At 45.1% G+C, this 15,829-nt stretch overlaps 6 protein-coding genes across 6 annotated transcripts; 3 read left to right on the top strand and 3 right to left on the bottom strand.

The window, feature by feature from the left end:
- Nucleotides 1-10: 10 nt before the first annotated feature.
- Nucleotides 11-1,746, bottom strand: GGI43DRAFT_407837 (putative methyltransferase-domain-containing protein). The gene has a single exon (XM_083206295.1). The coding sequence runs from the start codon at nucleotides 1,397-1,399 to the stop codon at nucleotides 230-232; it is 1,170 nt and encodes a 389-aa protein (XP_083059460.1). The 5' UTR covers nucleotides 1,400-1,746; the 3' UTR covers nucleotides 11-229.
- Nucleotides 1,747-2,785: 1,039 nt separating this feature from the next.
- Nucleotides 2,786-6,823, top strand: GGI43DRAFT_423557 (Zn(II)2Cys6 transcription factor; the record flags this gene model as incomplete). The annotated part of the gene is made up of 6 exons (XM_083208258.1): nucleotides 2,786-2,852; nucleotides 3,318-3,409; nucleotides 3,489-4,286; nucleotides 4,908-5,876; nucleotides 5,936-6,213; nucleotides 6,292-6,823. The coding sequence occupies 6 exons, from the start codon at nucleotides 2,786-2,788 to the stop codon at nucleotides 6,821-6,823; spliced, it is 2,736 nt and encodes a 911-aa protein (XP_083059459.1).
- Nucleotides 6,824-7,508: 685 nt separating this feature from the next.
- Nucleotides 7,509-9,770, bottom strand: GGI43DRAFT_407833 (aldo/keto reductase). Its single transcript, XM_083206294.1, has 6 exons — nucleotides 8,751-9,770; nucleotides 8,526-8,696; nucleotides 8,329-8,472; nucleotides 8,188-8,274; nucleotides 8,037-8,120; nucleotides 7,509-7,978 (listed from the first exon to the last, which is right to left on the bottom strand). Exons 1-6 carry the CDS (start codon nucleotides 9,600-9,602, stop codon nucleotides 7,664-7,666), a joined length of 1,653 nt encoding a protein of 550 aa, XP_083059458.1. The 5' UTR covers nucleotides 9,603-9,770; the 3' UTR covers nucleotides 7,509-7,663.
- A 221-nt stretch (nucleotides 9,771-9,991) lies between these two features.
- On the top strand, nucleotides 9,992-12,702 carry GGI43DRAFT_407831 (uncharacterized protein). The gene is made up of 5 exons (XM_083206293.1): nucleotides 9,992-10,394; nucleotides 10,445-10,747; nucleotides 10,805-11,227; nucleotides 11,281-11,824; nucleotides 11,903-12,702. The coding sequence occupies exons 1-5, from the start codon at nucleotides 10,252-10,254 to the stop codon at nucleotides 12,329-12,331; spliced, it is 1,842 nt and encodes a 613-aa protein (XP_083059457.1). The 5' UTR covers nucleotides 9,992-10,251; the 3' UTR covers nucleotides 12,332-12,702.
- GGI43DRAFT_78365 (TIGR04076 family protein) lies at nucleotides 12,379-12,937 on the bottom strand. The gene is made up of 2 exons (XM_083210302.1): nucleotides 12,680-12,937; nucleotides 12,379-12,608 (listed from the first exon to the last, which is right to left on the bottom strand). Exons 1-2 carry the CDS (start codon nucleotides 12,852-12,854, stop codon nucleotides 12,427-12,429), a joined length of 357 nt encoding a protein of 118 aa, XP_083059456.1. The 5' UTR covers nucleotides 12,855-12,937; the 3' UTR covers nucleotides 12,379-12,426.
- A 336-nt stretch (nucleotides 12,938-13,273) lies between these two features.
- GGI43DRAFT_78326 (amino acid permease/ SLC12A domain-containing protein) lies at nucleotides 13,274-15,661 on the top strand. Its single transcript, XM_083210301.1, has 8 exons — nucleotides 13,274-13,644; nucleotides 13,719-13,932; nucleotides 13,997-14,151; nucleotides 14,208-14,557; nucleotides 14,616-15,046; nucleotides 15,099-15,179; nucleotides 15,238-15,315; nucleotides 15,395-15,661. The coding sequence occupies exons 1-8, from the start codon at nucleotides 13,504-13,506 to the stop codon at nucleotides 15,514-15,516; spliced, it is 1,572 nt and encodes a 523-aa protein (XP_083059455.1). The 5' UTR covers nucleotides 13,274-13,503; the 3' UTR covers nucleotides 15,517-15,661.
- Nucleotides 15,662-15,829: the final 168 nt, after the last annotated feature.

Below are 15,829 nucleotides of genomic sequence, written 5' to 3'. Positions count from 1 at the left end.
AAAAAAAATTATTCAGAGTAAAAATGCGATATCTAAGTAAGAACATTCTAATAGTCTATAGTCTGTCTATCCATGGCCCTTCTCTCTAATGAAGTATCCACTTTTGTCTATTTTGCCGTAAAAAACGCTCTATACACCAATCTTTCCGCTTATGAAGCAAATAAAACAAAATTTGAAAATAAAAAAGAAAATAAAACCGCCAAAAGAGTTGCTGGTTCGCGGAATTCACCTATGCCCAGCCAATCTTGAAGAGCCTGTAACCAACCTCGTCAGCCCGTCCGATATTATGCTTCTTGTCTATCCACTGCTTGCCCAGGATCTTTAGATGCTGGCAGCTATCTGTAGTGGTCGTATAATGCTCAGCAAATATGGCCTCGATTGAATCGCAAACGCCTTCGAATTTGCCATTTGGTCTGATAGAAACCATCAGCCAGAAGACGCCCCCGGGAGCGAGGATACGGGTAGCACAATGACGAAGCCAGCGAGCATGTTCCTCAGCGTAGACAACATCTGCAGCAATAACTATGTCTGCCAATACATCCAGAGGGGGCTCCCGTGTCGGGGCACACCAGTCAAGATGAGCGACTTGCATCAACGCCGTAAGTTCCGCCTTAGAGCCGAGAGAGGCTGCATTTCTTTCCAAATTCTTTAACACGGTGGGATGATAGTCCGTCGCAACGATGGATGGGAGCGAATCAGTTATTGAGCGCAGAAGGCTTGCAAGCACCATGCTAACAAGGCCCGTCCCAGCACCAAGCTCAACGATTCGTGTGGAGGAATCAAGCGTTCTCCGGTCCAAGTTAAAATCTGATGGTGCACTGCAAAGCATCTGAGAGAATGCAATAGATGCTCCCCAAGTCTGCAAGCCAACATCTGTATGATCTTCTCCCGTTTGCATAGGGGTATCGTAGAGATCAACAACGAGTTCCTCCGCGTTGTCACCTGTCGAAAACTGAAACCGGCGCGTCATGCCAAGATCCTCCTCATCAGTCGTACTGCATCCATTCTCAGTCGAAGTCAGATGTGACAATAGTGAACATGCCGCATCAACTAAGCCATCTCGGGTCTCGTCACTAAGAGAGAGTTCCCAGGCCTGTCCAACAAATCCCGTAAGCCATCGAACAGCAAAGTCGCGTTCCAAGGGTTCCAGATAGAGAGATATGGCTTTATTCTCGTTGGATATCTCATCAGCATCGTTTTCTGAGACATAACCAGAGTCCAGCACGGGTGCGTCCTGCGTTTTTCTGGGCAGATCTTGTCCTAGCACATCTGGGATTGGGTAGTAAGAAAACTCGTGAAGACAACGCAGCGCCTGGCGTGCCTCTGCCTCTGTAAGACTAGCGGCTCTTTTAAGGGGTGGCAGCCTTTGAATCAAAGGCTCCACATTACGAGACCTCATTATGCAGAGACGGCTTCCGCAACAACTACTGCTATCAACAGAGGGGATATTCACAGAGTCTTTCTTTTCTCCTTTCAACACCTTTTTATGGGGGAGAGAGGCCCTGCCCCCTCTGATATCTACCAAACTAGCCTGGGCCACGTGGGTCCTGCTCTATTCATTGTTGGTGAAAATTTTTTGATACTCTCGTGGGCGATAAGTTTTCAGGGTCTAGTGGCCATTTTTGGTAAAACTCTGTGGAGACTTGTCATCGGGGGCTTTGCTCCTGACAGGTACGTGCGCTGCTGATATGGCTTAGAAGTTCAGCCACGCTTTCTACAGCGCGGGTATGCCGGGCTATACTCCGCACTATCATGGCGAATGACTAAACCTGTGGCAATAGGGCTGAAGATGGAAAGCTGGAAACTGCCAGAATAACCCGAGTCCATTGGCAACCTACATATTACTCTTTATTCTCTCTGCGAGTATGAGACAATTAAAACAAATAGGCTACCTGTGCTAATGAACTCTACCACTATTAATTGACATGTTTTAGTTGTATCCACCATAAGTATATTTGCATTTCATAATTGGGAAACGCGCTGCAGCCATTTTCTTATAAAGAATTCTCAACAATTTCTCTTAGGCGGCAAAAATGCGAGCCGAAGATACATAAGTAAAGGTTTCGCCGTTAATATTCACTTTGAACGATCTTGAATTAAATTAATGTTTTCCAATAGAGAGTAAAGAAATATAATGCGTTGTTCTTTTTTTGAAGTCGTTTAAAGACAGACATTGTGCTCTGAACTAGGTACCAGGGCAAAAACGCCTTCACCAGTTGTCTACACAAGCCTCTGTCCCAAGACAGGTCTCATTGCAATAAATTCGTGGATAATCAATTATTATGATATACTTGTTAAATATATAATGTCCTATCTGTGGCATTTATTTTGCACGGTTAACCTTGCTGACTATAATACCTATCTGTTGAATCGCTTCATACACTAAGATGAAAGAAGCTTCTCTTAACTACTGAAATTTTAAGAAATCTCTTCTCTAATTCTGCGTCTTTGTCTACTTTTCCATTGACGTACTTTCGCCAGGGCTGTCGAAAAAAGTTCTTTGAGCTGATTTTGTGTAATAAGACCTTAAAAGATATGGACTTGAGTGTTTAGAGGTGTCTATAGACTAACATAATTAGAAACGCTTCTACAACCCATCAGGCAAATTATGAAATCTTTTCTTTCCAGCCGTTGTCCCTGTGATGGGTATTGTATCTATTTTAAATTCGCCAAATCCTCCGAAGTTGTATGATTCTTCAGATGTCCAGAACCCTATCTAGTTTACCCCAGCAATCTATTCAATCTCATGATAAGTTTACTTATGTAACTTCCGGCAGAATTAATGATGCAGATTTATGCCCTCCAAGAGCCCATTGGCTCGGTTTCAGTGGGGTTGTTGAGCCTCTTAGTGTGTAAGCCAATCGCAAAGATAACGGCCTTAAGAGCTACGGTAGCCTATAAAGTAGATTTACTACCGAATGAAGAACAATACAGGCAGCACAGCTTGCGAATTTAACTCCGTAGTATCGTAGTGTTGTAACGAAACACAAAATGGTGTTTGTCTTGAGTTCCTATAGAGAGAGGAATTTAAAAGACATTTATTTATTGGCTAAATAGTAATCTATCCTCATAGTGCCAATTTAGTATGCGACACACAACGAATTCCGTCGGCCTTATGCAAAAACAATTTGTCTGATTTCACGGACATAGCTTACGTCAGAGAACTCGGCATTATTTGTCAGCGGCCTTGGCCCCTGCAATCCGAAATACCTATAGCAGGAGACTGCACGTCCAATATAGATAGACAAATGCTTTGTCTCACTACCGATAGAATCTGTTAGCCAGTTGTCTAATTAGCAGTAAGGAAGTGTGAGCAGCTGTGAATCCTCAGGCCGGTGCTGCGATGCCTCGTCGGCCTGGTCGTCCGCGAATGAGCGAGACTAGTCAAGGAGATGTAAATGATGAAGCTGTGAGTCCACTTTCAGTTTTAGCCTAATTCAAGCTAATCAATCGTATCTTAGAGGAGAGCCCGAATGAGATTGGCACAGAGGTCATACCGCAGTCGGAAACAGAACGCACTTGTCTTGGCAAAGACTCGAGCTGAGGTTTTTGAAAAGGCCTTGGATAGCTCCATTGATGAGTTTATACAATTCTATGAACAAGTATCGAAAAAGAAAAGCAAACTGCCACCCGAGCTTTTCATGGAGCTCAATAAAACAGCCATGAATATTGTATCCATTGCAAGAAAGGCTCGCACGGAAGAATGCACCTCAGCCAGCGACCAAAATCAGCTTCCTGAAGAAGATACAGCAAATTCTAATGAAGATGCTAACTCGGACCGCGATTCTGGAAAGGGCATAGCTAGAGCTCACCAGTACTCGAAACACCATGAAGCTATGGCTGATAGCAACCCAGTTCCAGTCTCACAACGGCTGCTGCTAGCCTGTTTGACAAGAACCATGGATTTGTTGCAGTTAGAAAACCTTCATATGTTGGCACTTACTCCAACGATGCTTCTACCCTTAAAGTTTGATCGAGCGGAGAGTCTATTGGAAAGAGTCTCTCAGCGGCTCTCTGGCAGTCCCAATGCTTTTCTTGCAGACTGTCGCTATAGCGATGGTCGAAATGCATATCTGCCTAAGATGATGCGCCTTGTCGAGGGGGATTTGAGCACTCTCCAGCCAAGGTCATCGCCACCAGATTTAGCGTGCCTGCAATTTGGCCTGACAAGAACAATGCTTCATACAGCCATTTCTGATTTCCAAGGAGAATGGTTGGAGGCGCCAGATGTCGAAGAATATCTTGAGCAGCGAGGGATATTTGTCCGTATGGGTTCACCCAGTGACGTGATTAGGCTATCGGCGCCGACAAATGGCATGCCAAGATCATCAACGCGTACTGCGCTTCCAGAACATGACTGGACGATATTTGGGAGAACATATGGAGAGAGTCAAATCATACCAACCGGGCTAAGCAATTTCGCAATGTCAGAATGGCTTCCGGAAATAAGTTTTCCTACTAGCAAGCCAACAATTAGCCAAGAAGAAGAACAGGACCTTAAGATAACCGTCGACCTGGATAAGCTAATCCGGGGGCTGGCAGATAAAGCAATTTGCCTTGGCCCATGCCCTGGAATCAGGAGGGTACACGTCGATGAGGCGATCCGCACATCAGTAACTACACTTCAGCAACCAGTCAAATAAGCCTTGGCTGATAAGAGAAAAGACTGAAAAGAAAGGAAGAAAAGTGAACACTCTATCGAGGCCAATTTTTTATTTAAAAGCACTCGCTTTCTACGCGGCTATCTCTTCTCATTCTTGATAACAAAGAAAAACAGAGACATGTATATACGGTCCTGTTTGACCGTAACTTTTTCAGAGTTCGGATCATGCAGGTACTCTAACCGCAAAAGACACTGGGTGGAGCTTGCGGCTGCTCGCACTGTAGCCTGAATCCCTAAATTTCAGATGACGGTGGACAGCACAAGTTATCTCTTTCATGCAACTAAGATGGAATCCAAGACACCTACACGGAAGCCAAGCGGGAAAAAGATCAAAGGACGAGTTGCGATCGCGTGCACCGCATGTCGCGGTCAGCATCTCCGATGCGATGCTGCCATGCCGATTTGTTCGCGATGCCACAGCTTGAACAAACCATGCATCTACTCAGACCTGCGAGAGACCCGCAGAAGACGTACTAGGGTCCAGAGTTCAATACTCGCCAATAAACATGATGAAATTATAGATATGGTTGACAACATGGTTCAAGCTGGTCAACCAAGTCTGATTTCTAATGGACCTTCAATAGCGCCCAATCAATCCAGCATTCCGTCCAGCCCACAATCGATCTTTGCTGCGTCGAATAGCGCTCTGCAGCCAACTGTATTTGCGGATAATGACTTTCTCATGAGTCGACCGGTTGATGGCTTTTACAAGCTCTTCTTCCCCAGCCACCCTTTCATTCTCCCCAAAGTGCACTTGAAACAACAATTCGAGAGTAATCCGGATTTTAGCGGCCAGTTGTTTCTCATGATAACGTTCATCGGCTCACTATATATTCATGATCCGCAGTCAATTGAATACAAGAAACAGGCTGAAGAGTCTTTTGATCTTGCGCTTTCACCTAATGGCTTCAATGTCCAAGCTCTCTTACTTCTTTCTCTCACTCTAGAATGGACCGGCGAAAATGACAGAGCAGCAGCAATACTTGAAAAAGCGAAGAATATGGGACTGGAAATAGGAATGCAGCACCGAGATTTTGCATCTCGCCACGGACGTGGAGAACAGGTATTGGAAGAAAGCTGGCGACGGACATGGTGGGAACTTTTTTTGGTAGATGCAATGTTTGCTGGAAACCGGCACCTTCCTACATTCACACTCTGGAGTATAAATACTGATGTCGACATTCCTTGTGAAGAAGAGCTGTATATTACAGGAGTGAGTTACCTTATACGTACTTTATGAAGGCAGCATCTAATCTGCTAACTTTAATACAGAGGATCCCATTCCCGCAAACGATGCGCCAATATGACGATCGTGGGCTAAATGACGAAAGCTTTTCCTCTTTTGCATATCTTATAGACGCAACACGGATACTTGGGAATACGTTGGCTGCTGGTGATATTGCCAATGAATCGCCTCACTCCCTGGTTAAAAACGCAGAAGCAAATCTCATGAGCTGGAATTTGTACCTGCCACAGAGGAAACGTGATCCGGTCCGACGAGATGGAACTATTGATGAGATTTTGTTCAAAGCACATATGGTGATGAATACGTGAGAAAACCCTCTGGAACATGTAGCTGGCAAAGAGACTAACGGCTATCGATGCAGTACATCTACCCACTTACATAGGCCAAGATCTATGCTACACTACACCACGATGGAGCTTTTATGCTCGAAATACGCACCGCCGCTTCCCGGCGAAATTTCGACTGCTGAAACACAGCATGTCAATAGGCACACGCACAAGGCAATTAGCGCTGCGAAAAACTTCGTTGACTTACTGACTGCCTCCTCTTCTCCCCTAACACACAGCCCATTTGTGATGTGCATGGGATCTTTGGCGATGGCCACTCTTCTTTCCGCTTATGAGCATTTTTTGACGGGTTCTGAGTCGGTACATGCCAGAGATCGAGTTCGCGTATTTCTGGGTATACTCAAAGCGTTTACGACAATCTGGCCACAGGCGCGGCGCTGGTCAGATGAGATCAAATTGATGGCACGGGCGGTTCTTGAGCTGCAAGATGCCTCTGGACAATTGGATATTTCTGCTCTGCAGGCTATAGCGAACATTGAGGGCGTATCTTATATTGGCGAAGTATCAGAAGATGTGGAGATTTTAGATATCGGCAAAAATCTGGGCGCAGCAACAGAAGGCGTGTAAAGCATATTCGGGCAATGTACATGTACGTATCTACTACGTTACAAGCACCATGGACCTTGATATTGTAATGACTAAGATACTAAAGATGAGAAGGCGGTATGGTAGCTGCCTTACCACTTTCATATTAAATTTATAAATAGAAATATGGGCTACTATAAAAGTTTGACCTACTATGTATTTAAATACAGAGAAATCTGTTATTGCGAGCTGTTTTGTATAGGCGTGTGGTAACGCACTTGAGTGAAAGGTCCTGTAACAGATGCCCGAGTCTGGCCCTGAACTTGAAGTTTATGCCCTCTCACCAAGCGATCTCATTGTGCGAGAACTCGGTGGCTTGCTCTCGGGTCGGCTGCGAGCCGGAGAGACGCAATTGACCCGAATGTGGGGCTATACTCCGTACTGTTTGGCCCGACCCAAATAGCAAGTACGTTCGGGTAGGTGGCCATATCTTTAGCTGAGTTGATGAAGATCAATTAATTGCTAGATTAATGCATCGATTGTGCTTCCGAATGGCCCGTGTCTGAGCAAAAGCCGCAGCAGATACGTTTCTATATAAAGCCGCAGCCTATTCCCAAAATTGAAGTGGTCAAGACCGGCGGTTATGCAGCTTTGACCGTCCTTGATGAGGGTTGGTAAATCAATCACAGGAAACAAGCCGCTATCCAGGACATCTATTCATAGGCATAGTTGTAGCATTGGTTAATCTCCTACTCTAACATGAATGGCTTACTCGTAGAATCAAGAAAAAGATACTCAGTGATTAATTCAGTGGATAGAGTGTCGCCAGATCTATTATCTTTATTACTTCATCCCTCTCTCATTCAATCATGATGGTAAATCTTATCTATATTCTGCTCCGCAATCACCTACACTTTTAAAAATGTCCAATCTTCTACTTTTCTTTAGAATGGCTTCCAACATATCATGGTCAGACGAATCAAGAGACCATCCAAAGCTTCGCAAGTTTTCGTCTGTATGTTCGCTGATTCCCATACGCGCACCGACGATAACCGCGCCTACATAGGGAAAATCCAATACCCAGCGCGTCGCAACATTGGATATATCGACGTGATGTTTTGTAGCAATGATTCTCAACGCGGTAAGAAGCTCTTGGAAAAGCTTCCAGCCGCCCCAACTGCGAATCATCTCGAAATACTAAGAGTAACGTTAGTAATGAAACACTCTATAAGGTTAATTTGCATTATCGCCTTACCTTTCGCTGACTAGGAGTGATCGATCCGTCGTATATATTCGGCTCAGCTGTTCCAAGCCATTTATCGGCAAGAAAACCACCGCACTATACCTAGCAGTCAGAAAAGATGTTTTTTAATATCCATGAAGGCTATTTTAGGCTAAATTCTCACCAGTGTGCCATATGTCAAGAGCTTGATATTGTGTTTCACGCAAGCGCTCCCCATTCCGAAGATAGGTCGCGAGTCAACGAGAGAAAACTAGTTACAGATTAGTGATTGTGCTTTTAAGTAGCCGGGAAAACAATATCGGACCTGGACCTGGTTTGTGTGTATTTTGATGTCACTCTCAACTACGTTAAGAAGATGCTCCGTATCAAAATTGCATAGTCCAACTGTTTCAACCCTGCTATCTTCTGTCAAGAATTGGAGAGCCTTTAGGTAGTCTGGATTTTCGTACTAGAAACAGGTTAGCGTAAAAGGCATCGCTTCACATCCCATCGAGCACATACAAACTGCCAATGGAACTGCAGTAAATCAATCTTCTCTGTCTGTAGTCTTTGGCATCTGTCGCTGACATTTTCTTGCACAGCTTCGCGAGATACAACCATTGGATGGAAAACACAGTATTTCGTTGCTGTGAATATCGCGTCCTTGTGAGGATACAGCGATGAAAAGCGTCCCTGTAACTTATATAAGCAGAGTGAATGATGAAAATCAGTAGCCATGCTACATACAAATATAATTTCAGCATCTCCATAGTGATCGGCCATGTCGAATGCCGTAAACCCTTGTTGTACATGTTTTGAGAATTGTTCTACGATTTTAACCGAGGATGCAGCTCCCCAAGCAGGACTCGACATTTGCCAAAGTCCCGAAAATATTCGAGGCACTTTGCGTCCATTCAACTGAAATGTCTCTTGGGCCTGTGGAGGAGGTTGTGCTATAGAAATCTGATCACAGAGTTCCTGGTTCGCACCTGGAAGAGCAGGTCGGGGTAGGCCAAGAAGCCCTGCCGTTGATACTAAGCTTCGTCCAAAGGGGAAATCTCGCTTTGCTAACTTTAGAGTGGCATAGCCGTCCACAAGTGACTGATAGAGATCTTTTACCATGCTGTGCTCTCCATCGTTCATTGTCCGCGCACCAGTATCTACAAAGAGAGATTTCTGAACAGCAGTCATAGCTTGTACGATATCGCCGTCCACACTAGTTAGAAATATTTGCAGATTATAAAGACCGTTGTCATTCGTCCTTGCCATTATAGCGATTCCCTGGTTGGCTAAATTTTGGAATAGCTGAAGGCTTTCAAAGGAAAGTCCACAACCTAGCATGCTGCGGGCAACCTGCTGCGTCTTTCCGAGGTCCGCAAGGCTAGGAGTGACATCTTCTGGTATTAATGAAGACGCGACTCTCTGTGTGATGTACTTTTTCGTTTCATTTTCAAATGCGCGCGTAATTTCCGGAAATAGGACGAGAAGTGACCTAACCACCACACGAAGACCGTCAGCGGGGAGGTTAGCAATGATAGTGTCTGTCATCATATTGACATGGGCCGTGCAAACCCCGCCGCCATTTTGAGAGATTGCCATGTCGGAAAGGTCTGAAATTAGAACGTATTTCGGCAGAATATTGAATAAAGAGTTCAGAATTGACAAAAAGATAGGCCTGTATATGGCTACTCGCTGTTTCCGATTGGGAAAGAATGGGCACTGGTTTTATTTGCTTTATGTTACCAACTTGTCATGGTAATCTTTAGCTCTTGAAGCTCGAAGACCACCGGTATCTAAAACTCCGCCATAAATCACCGGCCAATCTTAGCTTGGCTTACGTCTAAACTAGTTTAGGCATGTCATCAATGCGGGTCTATCATTATCTAGTCAACTAGTTATGCTAATAATAGTAGGCTACCTTGGTTACTGCCAAGGAGCACTACTAGTATTACCTGCCGCATCGTCTCGGCATCTTCCACAACTTTACTCTGGTAGCATGCTGCGAGCACTACTTAGTATATGTACTGCTAGTATAAACGATCAACAACCGCACATTGAGGTATGCGCATAACAGACCAGTCACCGGCGCAAGACCCACTGACTCCACGGATCTTTCGATTTGAACCCTTCTCACGTCTTCGCTATACCCCGTATTGTGTTACCGGCTGAGTTGATTGCTCCGCTACCACCGACACTCTGGGTCGTCACGCACCAAGTAGGCTACACGCGTTTGCACACTACTCTCATCATGAATGCTTGTCTCCCATGTCGGAAAGTAAAGATGAAATGCCGGCTGGGCAGCCAGCCGGCTTCTAAATGTGAACGTTGCGCGCGAAAGTCTCTCGATTGCGTGTTTCAGCAGCACCGCAGAGGTCGAAAGCCAGGGACGAAGTAAGTGACATGTGGCCTTTGTACTAAGTACCATTCAATTAACGAAATAGAATCTCTAAACGGAAAGCCATTGAATTGCCTTCAACAGATGCCGCCACCAAGAAGACACCGGACTACAGCAGAGGCACTCCATCCATCGCAGACAGCGGAACGGTTGAAGATCCTGGTAATTTGCAGCCGTCAGGTGTTCTCAACCAAGAAGCAATGAGAGGCAAATTTTCGCTACGGCGCATACTAAGCACCACGGATGGCGATGCGCTAGAGCCTCTCGAAAGGCCGCTCCCAACTCACCTGGAAGACCCAATAGAGATGAGCATATTGAATCTCTCTATGGCCAAATCTCTTTTCGAAAAGTCGGTGAGATATCTTTTTCTAGTGTCAGATTTCGAGAAACTAATTTGTAGGTGCAGCTTTATCGCTCTTCTGAATCCATACATCAGCCAGCTTGACCCCCATCTACACACCTTCGACTACGTTCGCAAGTCATCGTTTCTATTCACAGCAGTTCTTGCCATGTCTGCAAAGACATTCAACCCCGTCGTGTATAATGCACTATATGACCATGCGCAGGACCTCTATACCGAAAGCTTTAGGAACGGTACCAAGTCGACCGAGATTGTTCAAGCCATCCTCATCCTCACCTATTGGAAGCAGCCGCAAGACACGCGCGCTTGGACTTCGATTGGATATGCAATTCGTATGTGCATGGATATGGGATGGCATAAGTTAACGGCATATTCAGCAGCTAGCCGGACTAATGTGGATGAGACGAGGCGACGAGAAGTTCGTAATGTCGAAAGAACATGGCTAGTCTTGTTTGTCTACGATCGAAGGTATATTGCCAAAGACACCCATCGCTATGTAATCAATATTGACGCTGTTACAGCATCAGCCTTCAGACAGGACGGCCGTGGATGATCGAGCGAAGTCCGTTTATAGAGTCAATCGAGGCCTGGTGCGGCGATCCAATAGCCGACCCAAACGATGATTTGCTTGGTGCATTTGTTACATTAAGGTTAATGATCTCATCTATATTTTCTTTGCACGCTACCAATTCTCGACGGGATGAAAAGATGCCGTCAGAGAATTTAGAAACTCTGCTTTCAATTAAAAAAGCCAGTATCGAGAGATGGGAGCGCCACTGGATTCAGAACGTCGAACAAAAGCAATCTTCAGAAGAGGAAAATTGCCATAAATTCCTGATCCGTTTTTATGGAACACATTTTCGATTACAACTCTTCTCTTTACCGTTACAAGATGTATTGTCGTCAGAGTATTCAGATTCTTCGCTCCATTTGGACATAATTTGGGCCGCATTCACAGGCGCCATGGATATGTTGAAGTTGGCATCGCGCCATTCATCATTGTTGTATTTTGCTCAAGATTCGATACATGTCATGACTGCTTATAGCGCTGCTTTCCTCGTCAAGGTATGTGTGCCGTCACTATTGCTTAGCTTTCAGGCTTTTCGCCACTGGTTAACGATGTTCTCATGATCTTATGATCAGCTTCTTTTGTCTGCTCCCGATGTAATTGTCCAGGAGATAGAATCCACGGTGGTAGATACTATTCGTGCTGCTGCTCAAGCATTTTCCCATCCTGGAGCCACTGCTGGAACAAGCTGCGAACTACAAGCAAGATTTCTCAACAATATCGCCACCAAGCTTTCTCAGCGGAGGAGGAATGATGCTCCAACGCTATCAAATCTTTCAAGCATGGATAACCATGCAAGCACAAATGAGCTGGATTCAACCAGGCTATCTTTTCTACCTCTAGAAACCGGCCAATTCGTGCCGCAGTCCCTTGAACAGCCCAACCCCGACGTATTTATATTCCATCCCGCTGACCTTGACCCGTTTTTCACAGACGACTGCGCATGGGCAGATATAATGTCAAGTACTGCTTTTAACACACAAAATAATGCAATATTGGCGTAAATCTTCTTTATTCACGAAATAAAGGCCCATATCTTCGCGAAATTCTAGATCAGGACTTTTTTGGCCACATAGTTCTATAGCTTTAATCTTCCGCTCTATTTATGATGCAATGGAACTATAGTTGTTTCAGAATGACTGAAATTCCTAATACCCTCTCTGGTAATTTTTAATTGAGAAGGACAATTCGGATCTGGACACGCTATTAAGGCGTCGGTCGTCATCCAGTCATTCGGAGACGTGACTCTTTGCTTCGCTGGAAGGAGCGGAATAACAGACGCTGGTTATCATCAGACTTGTGCGAATAAAGAAATAGCCAGCATCAAGTAGAACTGTACATCATTCACTTACCTAAAGAGTATATACTTATTCCCTGGTTGGGTGGTAAATAGATCATTTCTCCTTGCAGGGTAAAATAATCTCCTTCTTTTGCCCCGCACATTATGCGCTTGCCCGGAGGGCATACAACTTCGACTCGGAGATCATAGAGCTGGAATGAGTCGTCGTGAACTGCATCCTTGGACATATTTGAATAATAATTTATTGCAATAGAATTTATAGACTGTGTTGTTATATTCCTCCAAGCTATCAGCTCGGGTAGTAGGCTTACACTTTATCTCCCCGATGTAGGTATCGAGTGTGGTGGAGATCCACATGGACTAAGCCATACCGGCGATTAACGCAACGCGATGAATGCCGGTAACGGCTTTTAATGGACATCACCGGCAGATAGAGGCTAGTGGATGTGACACCCAGTTGCCAGATTGATTTCCAAACAGATGTACTTCATAGACTCTATTCTAGCAACTGGATGGTCAAGATAACATTTGTGCGGAGTATTCAGGGTAGTAGTGATAACATCCGTGCCTGTTGGTTGCGGCTATTTATACTGAGCATATCTCAGGAATGTCACTCCCAATATCAGCAGACATCCTTTCAGGGGTCATTATCATTATTCCCGGCGACACCTTTGTGCTTACGGCTGTTTCCCCAATTCTCAGTGTGCAAAGGATTTCAACGCTTCATGCATAGCTACCAATACCGCGTGTTATCCAAGTCACCGATAGGAGAACTTACAGAGGTGCAGTGAAAGTCACAGAGACATCCTAGTACAATTCCACTGTACGTTATCCTCGGAAACTTTCCACTGGTCTCCATTCTGCAAATCAGTAGACATGGAGAAACATTTGGAACGCGGCATCGATGAAGAGACGCCTCGCATTGAAGATGTTTCCACAACTATCGTCGAGACCAACGGCCTCAAACGAGACCTTAGCTCTCGTCATATCAACATGATTGCCATCGCGGGGATGATTGTAAGTTTGCATATTTAATCTCGAACGTCCAATATGATCGATACTGATCGCGTTCCGTTCTACTGCGTTAATAGGGTACGGGCCTTTTTCTCAGCTCAGGGCAAGCAATTGCAACTGCGGGGCCGGCCGGGGCCTTGTTGGCGTACATTGTGATGGGATTCGTCACGGCTGGAGTTGCATATACAACGGGTGAAATTACTGCATTCATGCCCGGAACTGGTGGGTTCATTCGGCATGCAACGAAATTCGTGGAGCCGGCGCTCGGTGCGGCTACAGGATGGAACTTCTGTGAGCTTTTACTCTACATTCTCAGCGGGTTACGGTGTAAGATTTTCTGCTTACAGGCAACTAGGGTACACAATGGCCATAACTGTACCTGCAGAGATTAGCGCTGCTGCCACAGTGATACAGTTTTGGAATAAGTCGATCAATCCGGGGGTTTGGATTACCATTTTCTTGGTTGTCATCGTCACTCTCAACCTCTGCGGCGTACGTCTATATGGCGAGGTAAGAATCCAATTACACCGCCGTATAAATGACTGTTTAGAGTTAACAAAAAAAAGTCTGAAGTCGTTTTCGCATCCTTAAAGATTATGCTAATTCTCGGCCTGATCATTGGTGGTCTGGTTATTGATCTGGGAGGCGGGCCAAATCACGACCGTTTGGGATTCCGTTACTGGAATCATCCCGGGGCCTTCAACGACTATATCAAAACGGGAGCAACAGGGCATTTTCTGGCCTTTTGGAAAGTGATGCTTACGGCTGCATTCAGCTACGGCAATATACAGATAGTTGCAATCTCAGGTTCAGAGACTCGGTCACCAAGGAAAATCATCCCGGCAGCTACCAAAAAGACATTTTATCGAGTCCTGCTCTTTTATGTTCTCAGCATCTTCATCGTAGGCCTCATCGTGTAAGTCTTTTCTCCGAACGCAAAACCAACTTACATACTCATCTATGTTGCCAAATAGTCCATACAATGACCCCTCTCTCGCCATTTCCACCGGCACTGCTCAGCAGTCTCCCTTTGTCATTGCTTTTCAACGATCTGGTGTTAAAGTTGTTCCGTCTATTATTAATGCAGTTGTCTGCACTTCGGCCATTAGCAGCGGCTCAGCTTGCATCTTTATCGCCTCGCGAACTCTCTATGGTTTGAGCTGTGATGGACATGCACCTCGTTTCTTTCAACGCTGCAACCGATTTGGATCGCCCTACTATGCCATTGGACTGACCTGCCTATTGCTACCACTCGTCTACTTAAATGTTGCTAATAATACGTCCGTGGTATTTGGCTGGTTCGTCAATATTACGACGGTTTCTGGGCTGATAGGTTGGGTGGTAATTGAAGCTACATATCTTCGATTCTACGCGGGACTCAAAAAGCAGGGATATTCGAGAGATGGTAAGGCTAGCCAGATCATTGCCATGTACAATTCAGCTGATGAGACCTGCAGCGCTTCCCTACAAAAGCCCGCTTCAGCCATATGTTTCATGGATAACTATGTTTGTGGTGAGCCTCGTCATCATCTTTTCAGGTATGTTGCTTGGCTCGAAGAATGCATGCTGGGGCTATTTTGTCTAACAAGTGAGTAGGATTCGACGTGTTTGTCAAAGGTCATTTTACTGCGGCGGGGTTTTTGACCTGCTACCTTAACATTGCCATATTTATTGGTACGATCCAACTCTATTTGACAACGTTGAAGTCTGTCATACTTTATTCATAAATCGATACGCTAACATGATGATAAAGCCATATACATTTTCTTCAAAATATGCTTCAAGTCAAAGGTCATCCCCGTATTAGAAATTGATTTTGAAACAGAATTTCTATCAATTCAGCGCGAGAAAGATTCTGCAGAGGTCACAGTGTAACCGCGGAACTTGATCCTTGAAGCCGTATAATCCTTCTTTCAAGCACTTTGTTTTCCAGCCAATTATTTAAGCGTTTATTCAGAGTATACGTTTGCTGCCTGTTGCTTAAGTATCATTACGGTAGTGCATGCGGAATTTTGCGGATACAGGCTACCAGTACATTACTCATTACTCTGTTCCTCCGTCTGGTTGCTAGTTATTGCCCAAATACAGCAATGAGCTTGCCAGCGTCTAGCGGCCGAAAGCGCAACATGAATGAAGATTGGTGGCATTACCCCGCATGCCCACCTTATCTTGAAACCCCCACACCGGC

This window comes from Trichoderma evansii (assembly GCF_050947405.1).
Source record: "Trichoderma evansii strain SZMC 28006 chromosome Unknown GGI43scaffold_13, whole genome shotgun sequence".
Classification (NCBI taxonomy): Eukaryota; Fungi; Ascomycota; class Sordariomycetes; order Hypocreales; family Hypocreaceae; genus Trichoderma; species Trichoderma evansii.
This window is presented reverse-complemented; position numbering and strand designations above follow the sequence as displayed.